General features: G+C 33.8%; 1 protein-coding gene and 1 long non-coding RNA gene across 3 annotated transcripts; both read right to left on the reverse strand.

The window, feature by feature from the left end:
- Positions 1-340: 340 nt before the first annotated feature.
- LOC106448909 (cytokinin riboside 5'-monophosphate phosphoribohydrolase LOG3-like) lies at positions 341-5,178 on the reverse strand. Its single transcript, XM_048778554.1, has 11 exons — positions 5,103-5,178; positions 4,904-4,934; positions 4,367-4,466; positions 3,441-3,511; positions 3,217-3,360; positions 1,324-3,146; positions 1,252-1,279; positions 1,124-1,166; positions 975-1,017; positions 634-872; positions 341-558 (listed from the first exon to the last, which is right to left on the reverse strand). Exons 1-6 carry the CDS (start codon positions 5,150-5,152, stop codon positions 3,081-3,083), a joined length of 462 nt encoding a protein of 153 aa, XP_048634511.1. The 5' UTR covers positions 5,153-5,178; the 3' UTR covers positions 341-558; positions 634-872; positions 975-1,017; positions 1,124-1,166; positions 1,252-1,279; positions 1,324-3,080.
- Positions 5,179-7,368: 2,190 nt separating this feature from the next.
- Positions 7,369-9,862, reverse strand: LOC125608326. 2 transcript variants are annotated; one of them, XR_007339263.1, is made up of 7 exons: positions 9,405-9,862; positions 8,352-9,187; positions 8,280-8,307; positions 8,152-8,194; positions 8,003-8,045; positions 7,662-7,900; positions 7,369-7,586 (listed from the first exon to the last, which is right to left on the reverse strand). It is a non-coding gene; the product is annotated as an uncharacterized LOC125608326 (long non-coding RNA). The 2 variants fall into 2 exon arrangements; XR_007339264.1 differs by lacking the exon at positions 9,405-9,862 and having other exon boundaries at positions 7,369-7,900; positions 8,352-8,459; positions 8,568-9,165.
- Between the last annotated feature and the right edge of the window lie 6,882 nt (positions 9,863-16,744).

Consider the following 16,744-nt stretch of genomic DNA (forward strand, 5'->3'; position numbering starts at 1 on the left):
TCGTTTTCAGCAGAGAAATACGAGTCAAGTAAAGAAACTGAGAATGGGCATGCTATAGATGATTATTGTCTTTCAAAGAATGAAGAAAAGAGTAATGATAAGGCATCATCAAAGGAGAATCAAAGGCTTGATGGATTCAAGAAGGATTCACAGTTTTGCATTGAAAGTTTCACAAACTCAGATTATGCAACAAACGATGAGGAAGCATCGGCTACAGGGTTTATGCTCAAAGTTAGCGATGCAGAAACCAAGTCTATCATTACCACACTAAAAAGGGAAGATGTATCGAACAATACATATACTACGGGTAATCATGTAGAGCGGTTAAAAGAAAACGCACCTGATCAGAAGTTGCAGCTTTGCTGTGAACTTCCTAATGTCCACTGATAGGAGAAAAGCGTCACAGGTAATTTTATTATCGAGACACCTCGCACAAGAAGAAATAATGAGTAAGGGACTACTGTTATTTCTTATCGATAATAAAGAGCTAGTAAGGAGCAAGAAAATTTACTTGTGACGGATAAGACGAGGTGGATGTTTTAGCTCAAGGTGGAGCAGCTGAAACAAAGGGAAAATTGCTAATAGGTCTCAATTATATCGGATGAAGGGTAGGAAAGGTTGTTGAAGTGCTACATGAGAGAACGTCTTAAACATCAAGAGTGGTGAATGGAGACGAGTATCTCAGGCTAGAAAGGAATCCCAACTGGGTTGCCATACAAGGAAGGGGAAGGTTGATGAGAGAACGTCTTGAACACCAGTAATGGTGAAGGGAGACGAGTATCTCAGGTTACAGGACTACAAGATCGCAGAACAAGCACAAGCGAAGTGATCGTCTTAAACCGCTGAGGAGACTGAAAGTCTTTTCCAAGAAGCTGAAAGAAGACGTGCTATGAGATGCCATAAGTTCACCGGAGAAAGCGGGAAAGATGCCTACAGATATGGGATTGGTCAAAAGTCTTAGAGAAGAAAATTACCTCTGAGGAATGGTGGTTATAGACGACACAGTCTATACAAGGTCTGCAAATTTCAAAATACTAGTTAGAAATTTGTGGAAAAATGGAGCTACAACAGAAGCTGGAGAATCACCTCAAGGTATATATAAAATCAGAAGGGATTGATTTACCTGAAAAATACATGGTCGTAGCAAGGAACCGTCTACATCAAACCTGAATAAATCCAACGAAGAACAGTTTGGATTTTACAATGTTTAGCTCTTATGAATATGATTGAGTAAAGGGTAAAAGATATTACCAAAGGAAGCTACATGGTGGAGAGACGTCTGCATCAAGAAATCAAAATTAGTCAAAGGGCAAAGGAAGATACCTGTGCAAACTGAAGAGTCTGATTCTAAAGAAAACAAAAAGGACATGACCAGGAAGCCATACGAGGGTGAGCATGCACATCTACGGTTGAGGCGTTGCAAGCTAGCGCCTGAGAAGAGGAAGCGGTGAACAAATCAGAGCATTGGCGAGAGAATTTATCGGCAAGATTCACAAGGGGGATGAATTCACCGGCTGGAGTGGAGAAGAGAAGACGGACCAGTCACGCGGAAACGGAGGGAAAGCTTGGTGAAGCTCCTGAAATCGCTAGCTTTGTTTGCCAAAGGAACCAGAGCGGAGAAAAGTGGAGGTAGTGGTTGGGTAAGAATCACTATGATCGTCAAAGCTACAGAGAAGAGTTGGTATTGTTGCTCAACGAAGAAGACGCAAAAGGAGAAGTATGGATTTGGGCCCAAGGTGGAGATTGTAATGATATGGGCCAAATTCTACTTTAAGCCCAATACCAAAAGATTACTTTGGCGGCAAGTTTCTGATTACGTTAATGACGGTCTCGTGCTTTACCAATTTAAGAGAATGGAAATAATCCTTTTACAAAGAGGATTCGGTCTAGGTCGTGACTATATAAGGAAAGCTTCAACAACAACAAAGATCATCCGTTTAAGAAGAGAGAAGAGAGCAATAAGTTAGATAAAGAGAGATCAAGAGAGATTAGCAATTAGGAAGAGCGTTTATTGCTTAGGCTTGTGATCTTTATATTTTGTTCTTGAGAAACCTTTGTAGTGAATAAAAGCTAAGACAAGTTTGGTATCAAGTTTATTCCTAATTCTATAGCACAAGGTTAAGGTTAAAATCCTAACACTAAAGACAAAGACTTATTCAACTAACTGAATCTCTAACACATGTAAGACTTTCGAACGTTTACCGCAAAAGTTCAAACAGACCCACCTTGTAAGACACGAAAGTGCTACTTTGGCTGTCTGAAAAATGGAATTAGTGTTGATTTTTTTTGGTTAACGAGTTGATTAGTTAATGTGATGTGTTTTGATAGAATCGACCCAAAACATAGTATTCAATGTTCCTAACTTTTGATATCTATTGACTTAGAGTAACGGACTTTGAAAGTTAGTATAAAGCAACTGAAGAAACTTTTTATATCCAAAAACAGAATATTAATGTGGCTTACTAGATTTTTGGTGCTATTCTAAAGTATTTATGTTTTTATATTATTTATTTCAAATATGTTAGACATATTATTATAATTTATTAGTACTATTTTCGACAGTTTATGTTATTACTTTTGAAACAGATTATATTTAAATTAGTAGTATTAAGCTAGGAAAAAACACTTGAAATTTATTTGAACACTTGAAATAAAACTATATTTTTGGTTTCTTGTTTTTTTCCTGTGTTTATTTGTGTTGTAGTATTGATAAATGACTATATAAAATAAATACGAACAAGAAAATGTGAAACTTTTGTTGGTTACAGAACAGAGTTGATGATCTTACAGAGAATTAAAGACATTTAGTTTGGAGTTAAAATGACAGTTCTAATAATTTACAACAAAGAACTTCCATCGAACTGGAAATTGTTTTTACTTTACCCCAACTAATCGGAATCTATTCCTTCCATTTTTAGTAAGATTAATAAAATCGTGAAAATCTGACATTTTTCATATCTATATATAAAATCTTAGAAAAAAAAATCTTTAAATAGTTATCTAGATATATTTAAAGTTATCTAGATTTTTTTTTTTTTTTGAAAAAGTTATCTAGATATATTAGATCTTGATAATAATCATTATCCAGTCCTTTCCATCTCCCAGCAGAGCTTAGACGCAACACTTTCATGGCAAGGTGCATATTCCTGCAAAATGACAACAACAACGTTTGAGATTATGTAGAGACCCAGAAACAATTCATTTTCTTCAATTTACCTCAAGCTTCTTCACAAGCTCTTTAGCAGTAGGTTCAGAGACTATGATCTCACGAGCAGTCGGGCTGATGAATCCTTCTTCAACGGCTTTATCGATGAATGAAAGCAGAGAGTTGTAGTATCCATCAACATTGAGTAAACCCACCTGCAGAAAGTTTGTTTTAATGATTTTGGATTCTTGAATTTTTCCATTTGAAGTAAGAATATTAGGGAGGGTTTTTTTACAGGCTTGTCATGAATTCCAAGCTGAGCCCAAGTTATGACCTCAAGCAATTCTTCAAGTGTTCCATAGCCTCCTACAATTATCGCACAAAATTTTAGATTTGATTTGTCAAAAGAGAGCAGGTTAATCTGTTACTATGATATGGTCAAATCAGTAGGTATGCATGTACAATACAAAACCAAATAATAGAGTCCTCTCCTCTCTGTTACTGTTTTGTACATTGGTACTGACTATGATTACAAAAGCAGGATCTTGACTTTCCATTAATGATTTCAGATTAAGTGTGGGCCAAAAAATGCCATTTGTGGGACTGTTTCAAGTTTTGTCTCTTAACTTGAAAAGGGCAAAGAAAAAAAGTTTGGTCAGAGTAAGACTACACAAGCTATAGAGAGAGTACCCCCTAAGTTAAAAAAAAAAACAGAGCAACAAATAGAGTAAAAGAGAAGGAAAAAGGTATAATTCTAAGTGCCAGATGTTGATGGTGAAGGCCTTTTATCTTACACTCTGGTGACTTTAAATATTTAGATTTTTTTTCATTTCAAAGAACAATTAAAAATAAAAAACTTTTCACAGCAGCTTTCACACTGCAGCTTGACCAAAACATAATGTCTTTTTTTTGTGTAACTAAGAAATCATGTTTTTACCAAACTCTTTTCTTCTCTTTTTTTACAAAATCAGTCCAGAAAAACAAACTTTTTCCTTTACATGAACAAACACTTCTACTTTGAAACTTTGGTTACCCATTCAAATTGTTTTAAGAGGCTAAACTGGGCTTCTTAAAATTCTTTGCGTCACTAGGGTTTGACCAGTTTTCGTATGTTATCATTACTTACATTGAAAGAACAACAAAATTTTGAGGTTTAGAAATGTTTTTTGAGAAAGAAAACATTTGATTGATAATTTGGATGGATTGGGTTTAAAGCAAAACCTGGTAAGGCAATAAAAGCATCAGAGTGCTTGGCCATTTCAGCTTTCCTTTGGTGCATATCTGCAACTGCTCTTACTTCTCCTACTGTTTCACCAGTCAACTGCAAAAAACAATGATCATCCACCATTTTAAAATAAATAAAAGGATGTTAATTAAAAGTAGTTAACGGGCAAAAGCAACTTTGGGCTCTTCTACAGGCAAACGCAATGATGTCACCGCAAGTAGTCGTAATGTTTGGATGTTTTTGAAATCTCCTACAGAACCCTAACATCTAGTTAACCTCTTTCTAATCATTTTCTTCATATATCTTTTATTCAGATTACGGTAACCAAATGAGGATATTTATATATTAGGATACCTAAACTACTCGCAATCATGAGATTTAAGAAAAGGTAATAAACAGGGAGAAGAGTAAAACCTAAGCAAAGACTGAAGATTAAAATGGTTTTGAATGGGAATTTGGAAAACTTAAAAGAGAAATTAATTAACAACGAACAATGTTTTATTTTGAAATTTTCTTCTTTGAAAAGTTCATACCTCTCTAGGCATGAGGGTCTTTGGAATTATTCTGCAGAGTGACAACAAAAGGACAAAGTTGGGGTTTATTAGAAATATTCAACAATATAATCCAACGCTTGTGTTCCATCAGAATCTCAAAAGACAGTTTTCTTTTGTATGATCTGAAGCTCAAAAAGTTGTCAAATAGTTTAAAGTGATTTGACTAAGAAAAAGTTACCCAATAACATGACGACCACCATCATGAACAGCTTGTGAAACCAAACCCATCAAGCCTATGCTCCCACCTCCATAGACTAGATTGTAATGATATGGGCCAAATTCTACTTTAAGCCCAATACCAAAAGATTACTTTGGCGGCAAGTTTCTGATTACGTTAATGACGGTCTCGTGCTTTACCAATTTAAGAGAATGGAAATAATCTTTTTACAAAGAGGATTCGGTCTAGGTCGTGACTATATAAGGAAAGCTTCAACAACAACAAAGATCATCCGTTTAAGAAGAGAGAAGAGAGCAATAAGTTAGATAAAGAGAGATCAAGAGAGATTAGCAATTAGGAAGAGCGTTTATTGCTTAGGCTTGTGATCTTTATATTTTGTTCTTGAGAAACCTTTGTAGTGAATAAAAGCTAAGACAAGTTTGGTATCAAGTTTATTCCTAATTCTATAGCACAAGGTTAAGGTTAAAATCCTAACAAGTGGTATCAGAGCATCAGGTTTGATTGGAAGTGCTAGCTAGAATTATGGAACCAACTCTAGGAAAATTTGAGATGGAGAAATTTGATGGCAAAGGTGATTTCGGGATGTGGAAGTATAAGATGATGGGTCAGCTAGAGATCCAGGGTCTACTTTCGGTTCTTAAGGAAGACTTTACGGTCTTGACAGAATCTGGGAAAGAAGTAGAAGGGTCAGATGCAAAGGTTGATCAAAAGAAAGCTGACAAGGATCTTAGAGTAAGAAGTCTACTGGGAACGTGTTTAAGTGATTCTATTCTAAGAAAGATTATGCATGAAACAACTGCATTAGGGATGTGGAAGGCCCTTGAAAAGAATTATCAAACGAAGTCGCTACCCAACAGAATCTACTTGAAGAAACAGTTCTCTTGCTATAAGATGGAAGAGGACAAGACGATAGAAGAAAACGTAGATATCTTTCTGAAGCTAATCGCAGACTTGGAGAGTCTCAAAGTTACCATATCAGATGAAGATCAAGCGATTCAACTATTGTCGGGACTTCCAGAAGCATATGAACCATTGGTTCACACACTTCAATACGGTACTGGGAAAGAAACGCTTACCGTAAACGAAGTTGTAACTTCAGCTTATTCCAAAGAAGCGGAACTTAAGCAGAAAGGATTACTTAACAAAAGCAAAACAGATTCGGAAGGTTTGTATGTAGAGTCACGTGGAAGAACTCAGAAGAGGTCAGGGAACAGTAATGGAAACTCCAATAACTGGAGAGGGAGATCTAAAAGCAGAGGAAAGTTTCAGTCGAATCAGAGATCAGAGGAGAACAACACGGGTTGTTTTATTTGTGGAAAAGAAGACCATTGGAAGCGAGAATGTCCTGAAAGAAGGAGACGTCCAAATTCTGCAAATTTTACAAAAGAGCCTGTGCAGCCACTAGTGTTAACCGTTAGCAATCAAGATACACTCAAGGAATGGATCATGGATTCAGGTTGTTCATTCCATAGTACACATGACAAAGAAGTCTTGTTTGATTTCAAGGAGTATGAAGGAGGAAGTGTATTGATGGCTAACAACACTCAAGGCAGCATCAAAGGAATGGGAAAGATTCGGATTCAAAATTCAGATGGTTCTGAAGTGATACTCAAGGATGTTAAATACATGCCGGACGTGAGTAGGAATCTGATTTCTTATGGGATGTTAGAAAAATCAGGTTGCAGGTATAGAGGAAGCTGCTTCAAGGTTCAATTTTACAAACGTAAGAAGAAAGTAATTTCAGGAAAATACAAAGATGGGTTATACTTTCTTCAAGGAACGGTTGTGAAGAGTAAAGTGGATACTTCAAAAGCTGAGAAGGAAGTTAAACAAAAGAAGTTAAAGGTGTCTTTCAGTGAGAGTTTAATTCAGGGACCAAGTCCATATGGTTTTAGGACAGAAACGACTTCAGCTCGAGGTGGAGATTCGTTTTCAGCAGAGAAATACGAGTCAAGTAAAGAAACTGAGAATGGGCATGCTATAGATGATTATTGTCTTTCAAAGAATGAAGAAAAGAGTAATGATAAGGCATCATCAAAGGAGAATCAAAGGCTTGATGGATTCAAGAAGGATTCACAGTTTTGCATTGAAAGTTTCACAAACTCAGATTATGCAACAAACGATGAGGAAGCATCGGCTACAGGGTTTATGCTCAAAGTTAGCGATGCAGAAACCAAGTCTATCATTACCACACTAAAAAGGGAAGATGTATCGAACAATACATATACTACGGGTAATCATGTAGAGCGGTTAAAAGAAAACGCACCTGATCAGAAGTTGCAGCTTTGCTGTGAACTTCCTAATGTCCACTGATAGGAGAAAAGCGTCACAGGTAATTTTATTATCGAGACACCTCGCACAAGAAGAAATAATGAGTAAGGGACTACTGTTATTTCTTATCGATAATAAAGAGCTAGTAAGGAGCAAGAAAATTTACTTGTGACGGATAAGACGAGGTGGATGTTTTAGCTCAAGGTGGAGCAGCTGAAACAAAGGGAAAATTGCTAATAGGTCTCAATTATATCGGATGAAGGGTAGGAAAGGTTGTTGAAGTGCTACATGAGAGAACGTCTTAAACATCAAGAGTGGTGAATGGAGACGAGTATCTCAGGCTAGAAAGGAATCCCAACTGGGTTGCCATACAAGGAAGGGGAAGGTTGATGAGAGAACGTCTTGAACACCAGTAATGGTGAAGGGAGACGAGTATCTCAGGTTACAGGACTACAAGATCGCAGAACAAGCACAAGCGAAGTGATCGTCTTAAACCGCTGAGGAGACTGAAAGTCTTTTCCAAGAAGCTGAAAGAAGACGTGCTATGAGATGCCATAAGTTCACCGGAGAAAGCGGGAAAGATGCCTACAGATATGGGATTGGTCAAAAGTCTTAGAGAAGAAAATTACCTCTGAGGAATGGTGGTTATAGACGACACAGTCTATACAAGGTCTGCAAATTTCAAAATACTAGTTAGAAATTTGTGGAAAAATGGAGCTACAACAGAAGCTGGAGAATCACCTCAAGGTATATATAAAATCAGAAGGGATTGATTTACCTGAAAAATACATGGTCGTAGCAAGGAACCGTCTACATCAAACCTGAATAAATCCAACGAAGAACAGTTTGGATTTTACAATGTTTAGCTCTTATGAATATGATTGAGTAAAGGGTAAAAGATATTACCAAAGGAAGCTACATGGTGGAGAGACGTCTGCATCAAGAAATCAAAATTAGTCAAAGGGCAAAGGAAGATACCTGTGCAAACTGAAGAGTCTGATTCTAAAGAAAACAAAAAGGACATGACCAGGAAGCCATACGAGGGTGAGCATGCACATCTACGGTTGAGGCGTTGCAAGCTAGCGCCTGAGAAGAGGAAGCGGTGAACAAATCAGAGCATTGGCGAGAGAATTTATCGGCAAGATTCACAAGGGGGATGAATTCACCGGCTGGAGTGGAGAAGAGAAGACGGACCAGTCACGCGGAAACGGAGGGAAAGCTTGGTGAAGCTCCTGAAATCGCTAGCTTTGTTTGCCAAAGGAACCAGAGCGGAGAAAAGTGGAGGTAGTGGTTGGGTAAGAATCACTATGATCGTCAAAGCTACAGAGAAGAGTTGGTATTGTTGCTCAACGAAGAAGACGCAAAAGGAGAAGTATGGATTTGGGCCCAAGGTGGAGATTGTAATGATATGGGCCAAATTCTACTTTAAGCCCAATACCAAAAGATTACTTTGGCGGCAAGTTTCTGATTACGTTAATGACGGTCTCGTGCTTTACCAATTTAAGAGAATGGAAATAATCCTTTTACAAAGAGGATTCGGTCTAGGTCGTGACTATATAAGGAAAGCTTCAACAACAACAAAGATCATCCGTTTAAGAAGAGAGAAGAGAGCAATAAGTTAGATAAAGAGAGATCAAGAGAGATTAGCAATTAGGAAGAGCGTTTATTGCTTAGGCTTGTGATCTTTATATTTTGTTCTTGAGAAACCTTTGTAGTGAATAAAAGCTAAGACAAGTTTGGTATCAAGTTTATTCCTAATTCTATAGCACAAGGTTAAGGTTAAAATCCTAACATAGATCAATTTTCCTTGAGACCTGCAGAACAAAAAAAAACAGAGTTACACATTAGCCTAAACTTGATGATAAGTAGAACAAAAATCGTGTAACAAACCAGAACCAGAATATTCTGAAGTTATACCATTTGGCACGTTTCAAAGAGGAAATACATGAAGCAAAGATGCACATCATCTTATCTCAAAACCAACCAGCAGAATCAAAGACATAAATACGTTGAAAGTCATGTATGTGTTACCAGTTCGTTGCCGAGATCTACAGCAGCATCTTGGTAACTACTCTTCTTGCCTTGGCTGCTTCCACAAAAGACACATATTCTTTTGAACTTTGACTTTTGCATCGTTTCAGCTTTGATCTCCATTGAATATGATCCTAAACTTATGATAAAATATAAACCCTCTCCGGAAAGAGAAAAGGTAAACAATTTTAAGGTTTCTTTCAGCACAAGAATCTAATTTCGCAAGACAGTTATGAGTGACAAAGAAACCTAACTAAATCTGAAAAAAATAATTTATTTTGGGAGTTGTTTTTATCCTCACCACTAATGTTTCCTGGCTCAAGGGTTGTTGTTATATATATAGTGCGTCATCGATTTAAGCTTACTTATTTTAAATTACATTCTTTTTGATGTTTACTAAAGCTAGCAGCCTAGCACAACACTTAATAATACAAATTTAAGTAAAAATATCTAATTAAATTTAGAAAAAAAAATAGAAGGCTTTCGTTAAAAAGTTTTTTTTTTCTTTGTTTGAATACTTCATTTCTGTTTTATTCCCCATAAAAAAAAATATTTTTGACCAAAATCTTATAAATCGTTGATTTGAATATTTAATAAAAATCGATATTTTTTAGATTTATGTTGAGGTCTTTACACGGGAGAAATTAAAGCACGCGTCTTTCACTACCCGCACGGCACGCGTGACCGAATTCTTCTTTGTGTTAATTTTCCCCTTACTATAAAATCACGTACAACAATGATAGACTAGTACCATAAACCTTATTTATGGTCGTAGATAACAATTTTTTTTGTTACTTGAGAGGAATTTGGATCAAACCGTAATCTCCGCTTAAACCTGAAACCATGCATTGATAATAGTTTATGACATGGCGTAGAACATTTCTTTCCATATAAATGACAGTTCTTCGTAATGGACTTTATGGTTAGACTCACAAGCACCCAACTACATAGAAATGCCATGTTAATGCAAGCTATATCTCACAAGGAATTATTATCAGTTGAGTTCTTTGTTGTTAAAGATCATATATATCGTGTTTAGACTTCATAACCCCCTCTTATGATTTCTTAAAGAAAGCTCTCAGTGATTAAAAAAAAAACTGATTCAGTAAAGCTTCGTCACTTTTCGTTCTTAATCAAGAATAGGAAAAATAATTAATTTTCTATATAAAAATAAGAAAAATGGACATCATATCTGCATATGTGAACAGTGTAAGATGGGTACAAACGTTATTAATTAACTGATACTCTTGAAAAACAAATAGAGAAAGGGAAAATAAATAACCAAAAAAACCAAGACAAAGGCCACACTAATATTCTAATGGAACCATGTAGATGTCATGGATACACCAATGAGGCAATGAGATATATACACACTCACTTATCTAAAGAGATGATGATGTCTGGGATATGGAGCAATGTGCCATTGATGATTGAAATAAAAAAACAAAGTGATGGCTTATGTTACCAGTGTAGCCTAATTCATCCTCCCTATGTGGACAACCTTCTTCTTGTTCTTTGCATAGAAAACGTTTCTTCTATTTTTTTTTTTTTTTTGCAACTTCGTTTCTTCTATTTTTATTCCCCTATATTCATTTTCACCATCCTAAGCTATAGTATGGAATTGTGATATAAAATTCTTTAGTTTTTTTAGACTATTATTTTTGTCTTTCTCTTTCAGAATAAAGTAATCATTAAATCATCGTTGAATTTTAAAGTTATGAATTCAGAAACATATGCAAATTATCGCCTTTTGAAAGAATAAAAAATAAAATTTCTTGTTACACTTCCCATTTCAGGAGAACCTTTTATATAATCTTGATTTATTGAAAAATAAAAAATTTAAAATCGAAAGCTGAGAGCTAAAACTAATAAGAAAAAAAAAACACTAGTTTCGTTAAGACTCTATCGTAACCCTATTGACATGTTTTTTTTGGTAAAAACCCTATTGACATGTTGGCTTGGAATACCAGTAACCCCAACACTCTTATACTTAACTGTAAGCAAACACTTACAATATACTTCAGATCATATATATTTGTTTATAACATGTGTATATAGCGTATGAGTATTTAAATAAGAAAATAAAATAATTACAATCCCAAGATCTGAGTAGATGCAACCCATTCCTTCTATAAACAAATAAGTAAGTTTGTAAAATAGTTTGTATTAGTATATCTGCATGCTTGCATGCGCATTTTTCTCTTGTTTTTCTTTTTCATCTCTAGTTTCACTTCACATTCTTCTTGGGTTTTTCACTTCCGACCCAATTTTTATTTTATTATAATAACCATGACGATGGTATTGATACCACAATTTAATCAGATAATACTTTCATGCGGTCCAATTTGAAAGTGTTAAATATTTGAAAATGAGCACAAGAGGTTTTATACTCGAATCTTTTTTATAGTCTGTACAGAAAAAAAAAACAAAACAAAAAGACAATTTGAAAGGTGGACGTTTGAAGAACAAATTATCCTTTTTTACATAAGGTTAATATTTGTCTCCAATCGATTTTGACATGATTTCAAAGACATATAGTGACATAGCATTAACAAACATCTAACGGAATCCTAAATCACTTTAACTAAAAGAAGTTCATAAAGAAAGAAAAAGTATTAAGTTAGTCATACAACTAGTTCATTCTGTTCATAAAGTGGTTCCTAAGTATTTATAAATATCAATTTTCTTGGAGTGGTTCTCAACCTTTTCAAACAGGTCAACATTTTTTACTTCCTTTTATAAAAGGTTTTTGTTAAATTAAGAAAAGTTCTTTCGAAAGATGAAACTTGAATCCTTTATAAATTTACTTATCAGTTAAAGAAATTCATTCATATTAGAATTGCCCAATACAATTTTGTTCATAAAGGGGTTCTAAGAGCATCTCCAACCCCACTCTATTTTTTACTCTAAAATAGAGTTTAGAGTAAAAAATGCTCCAATGGTACTCTATTTTTCACTCTATAATAGATCAAAAATAGGTTTACTCTAAATATAGAGTAATTTGTTTTTTTTTTGTTCATCACTCTATTTTTTACTCTATTTTAAAGTATCATTGGAGCAAATTCAAACTCTATTATAGAGTTACTCTATTTTAGAGTAAAAAAATAGAGTAAGCCATTGGAGATGGTCTAAGTATTTATAATTATCAATTTCTATGCAGACATAGGAAAGGCTCCGCGCTTTCTACTGAATATATATGGGTTATTATATATCCATGCCTGACAAAAAGAAATGCTTAATTTGATTTAATTTAAGATTAAGGAGATGAAGATGAAAAAATTATTAACCCATATTACTTTTTCATTTAAGCTCTGGCTGTAAAAAAGCTGGACAACTTTTTACCATATTATTTTTTTCCGAAGTATATTAAAAAGAAGACAATATATTTATTCACTGTTTTAGGTTTTGTTCCAAGCTATCACCACTACTTTGTCAGTAGTACCATAGATTCATGATTAAAAATGACTCAAAACCTTTATTAAACCTTAAATGAAAAACTTAAACCAAACATAGTATCTCAATATTGTCTATAATTTCTTAAAATAAAGGATAATATATCCTCACACAATTTTTTTGTAGTAGTGTTGAAAAAGAACAGAAATAGTATATTCGGAATAAAAACCTTTTAAATATAGCATCTACGGTATTTTTTTAGCTTTTATGAACTATTTTAATGATTTATTCTTGTTTTTGTTGTTGGTAAACAAATATTTTGAGATGCTTTGTGTATTGGATGCAAACGGCATATTTAAATTAAGAAAATGCTAATTGGGAGGCAGGATAAAATTCTTATTGTCGAATGTCCATCGAATTTCTTATTAAAAATGTTTGAATATGTTAATGTGCATTGGAGTTAACTATGACTTATTCTTATACGGGTTGGTTTTGTCGTTGAAACAAACAAGATGTTATATTAAGTTCAAAAAACAAACAAGATGTTATGGAGTCACACAACACTATTTCGTACAGAAATGATACCTCTAGTTTTTAAATGTAACTTTTTCCTAGAATTTTGACATCTTTTAAGAGGACAGTCCACGTATGAGACTATGTTATGATTGCATGGGTAAATACTTTAATGTACAAGACGTGAAACTTAATGCAAAACTATCAATAAAGGTCGATATCATTCTTTAAAACCAAAAAAAGTTCGATATGATTCCGACAATATTTTAGATTTATGACTTTGAAACCCAAAAGGAACAGACATTTACCACTTTGAACCGAAAATAGAACCCCCAAACTTGTTTTTTTCCTCAACGGACCGACGCTAAATCCACAAATTAAGGAATTGAAGAAAAGAGGAGACAAAAAAACAAGAAAGGAAAAGGGAAGAAAATGGATTTGTAAATGGTGAAAAGAGGGACAGTCAAAGGTCAGAGAGGGACAAATCATTTGTTTAGTAGTTATCATAAAGTGTCGGACAGTTAATACCGTTACTTACGAGTCAAATGTCTCTATTACGTTTTCACTTATCACTAATTAGTGGTAACTTACTTAAATTACCCTCCCATCAATCGATTTATATTTGCAAAATTCCTGTATTGTGAAAAAGCCATGCATTGTTGACGCAAAATTTTTTGTTGTTGTCAACTATTGATACGTAGTACTAACCACGTTATGTATACAATGCATCTTTACATAAACCTCTTTCAGTAGACTAAATTCACATTCAAATCTTTTGAGTCAAACATGTTTAAATTGGAAAATATTGAGAAATAATAACAATAAAGATTTATTGCCCTTTTCAAAAATAAAAATAAAGATTTGTTAAAACTTACATATACTTAGGCAGATAAATGACAACTTTTAAAACAGTTAAAAGGACAACTTTACGTATACATCATGTATGTAAGGAGTTTATGAAGACAAAAGGAGGAAAGAATCTAACTTATAGCAAGAAGAGTGGTGAACGTAAGATGGAGAGAGTGAACAGTCAAAATACATTCATTCATTCATTTGTTTTTTTTTTCTCTTTTAGAAATTAAAATTTATGTCGTTTGTTTTTGGAACATTACCTACATTCATTTCAACTCTTTCAACCTTTTGGCCATCTCTATACGAATATACCCCATTTGTTTTACATTTTTACTTTCTTTTAAAATTTATGAAGTTTCATTGGCGCCTACAATTCAAAAGATTTAGTTTGACTGGTTTACACCATGTGAATCCCATAGGATAAATTATAAATAATTCATATGGTTTCTGACGTATGCGTTATACATACCAATCAAAGATAGTGATTAAATGTTTTACAAAAAAAAAAAAAAAAAGATAGTGATTAATTAAAACCTACATTGCACGTTAAATAATGCCCTTTTCTGAGATGGTGAATAGATAGATATGTCGAATTTTTAGTATATGAAATTGAAATTATAAGAAATATCCTAAAAGTATTTGCATCGACATTCATTTGCTACGGAAAAAGGTTAAAAATGTCTTCAAAAAAGGGTAATGGACGTTTAATAGGATTAAGTAGCAAAGGAGCAAACATGGAACATGTTCATGTCCTATGAATGAGGTGAATAAGTCAAAGTAGGTCTAGTTGCTGGACCGGTTCTAAGGACAACCGGATGAAAAATCCATCTTAATCCCAATTATTTTTTAAACTAAGAACTATCATACGTAGACCACATGGTCCATATACTATCCATAACTTTTTAGTAAGATAAACCTGATAATGTTTGCCAAAACTCCTTTAGTTCAATGTTTGACAAAGTGGTCACTAATGTTATACATCATGAAGTCGAAGTTCTGAATCTTATAGAAGGCAAAATTGTGCTGGAGAAAAATCTTATAAAAGATGGAGCAAAAAATACCATAAAATGTGGATTTCATAAGTCGGCTCAGAGTGATGCAGTCAAATGTGAATTCTTATAAAAAATAGAATCATCAATTATATAATCGTTATAATATTTTTCATAATTTACAATAGCATAGTTATCCAACATTAAGAAAAACCAAATAATGTTTTTTGCCCATAAATTTTTGATCCGGCATATATATAATTCACGAGATTTGAAATAGTGTAGTTCCTTTTATTTGTTTAGTTAGTTCTCAATATTTTTCTTTCAAATGAATGACAAGAGAGATCGTATGAGACGAATATGAGAGATAGGTTAAGAAACAGGATGTTATCGTCCACAGTATATATAAGAAATTGTTATAAGAGATTGTAGCTTACGGAACAACACTAAGCAATGGTGTTTTTCTGAGATGAGTCTTTAGAAAAAGTGTATTTTGATATTTTAAGTATTTTTTTTCTTTTTCAGATAAAAAAAAATATTAACCAATCGCAGATCGCCAGATATTGTGGGGATCCGCAAATAGTACAAAGATTCACTAAAAAAAGAATTTTTATTTAGGGATTTTAAGGATTGAATCTTTGGTTTTTGGTGGGATCCACTGATTATTTAATTATTTTTTTTCTAAGGACTCCCCTTTAAAGACTCCCATTACAGATGCTCTAAGGGCATGATTGGTTTCCCCGCTACCACGCACAAACACAATTTTTTCGGTTGATAGCGGTTATTGGCGTTTTGCAACAATCACTCAAACCGCTCTAAATCGGTTCAAACCGTTTTAAACCTCATAAATTCAAAACTGGTTCCAGCTAGCGTTTGCGGTTGCGGGAGGATAATTTTTTTTAAACAATATAAATATAAAAATAAAAATATTCAATAAAAATTTTAAATTAGAATTATAAAAATACTAAAATATATCTATTTCATATTTTAATTAATATTATAAAATTTTAAAATAAAAATATTTTCTATAATTTTTAAAAATTTAAAAATATAACTATTTAAATATAATTTTTATATTTATTATAATATTATGATTTTTGATATGTTTAATAATTATATAAAATGTAAATATTGTTAATTTATTATTTAACTGCTGATGTTGCATCTGATGGTTAAACAGTCATATAAGTATTCCGCAAATGCACCAATTTCTAACCACATAATCAGTTGTACAAATTTCTTAAAACCGCTAGAAACCGCAACCATCCGCATCCGCAAACTCCCGCAACCGTAACCGATGCGTTTAAACTAGTTACACCCTACGACGATAACGTTTGTGGGCAGCATCATTAGCAAAGAGAACTACGTCTATTAGCATTAGAAACAAGTGATGCTCTTCCTCATCATCATGATCATCATAAACTACTTCCAAAGTGTTATTACACGTATGTGGTATGCCGTATATATATGCATATACAGTTCTTTATAGTAACCTACATATATGTAGGTGTAGCCATCGCAATATCTAAGTGTAGTATATATTAGGGTATAAGAACGAACTTAGTAGAGTAGTATGAAATTACCTTAAACTTG

Source organism: Brassica napus, chromosome A4 (assembly GCF_020379485.1).
Source record: "Brassica napus cultivar Da-Ae chromosome A4, Da-Ae, whole genome shotgun sequence".
Classification (NCBI taxonomy): Eukaryota; Viridiplantae; Streptophyta; class Magnoliopsida; order Brassicales; family Brassicaceae; genus Brassica; species Brassica napus.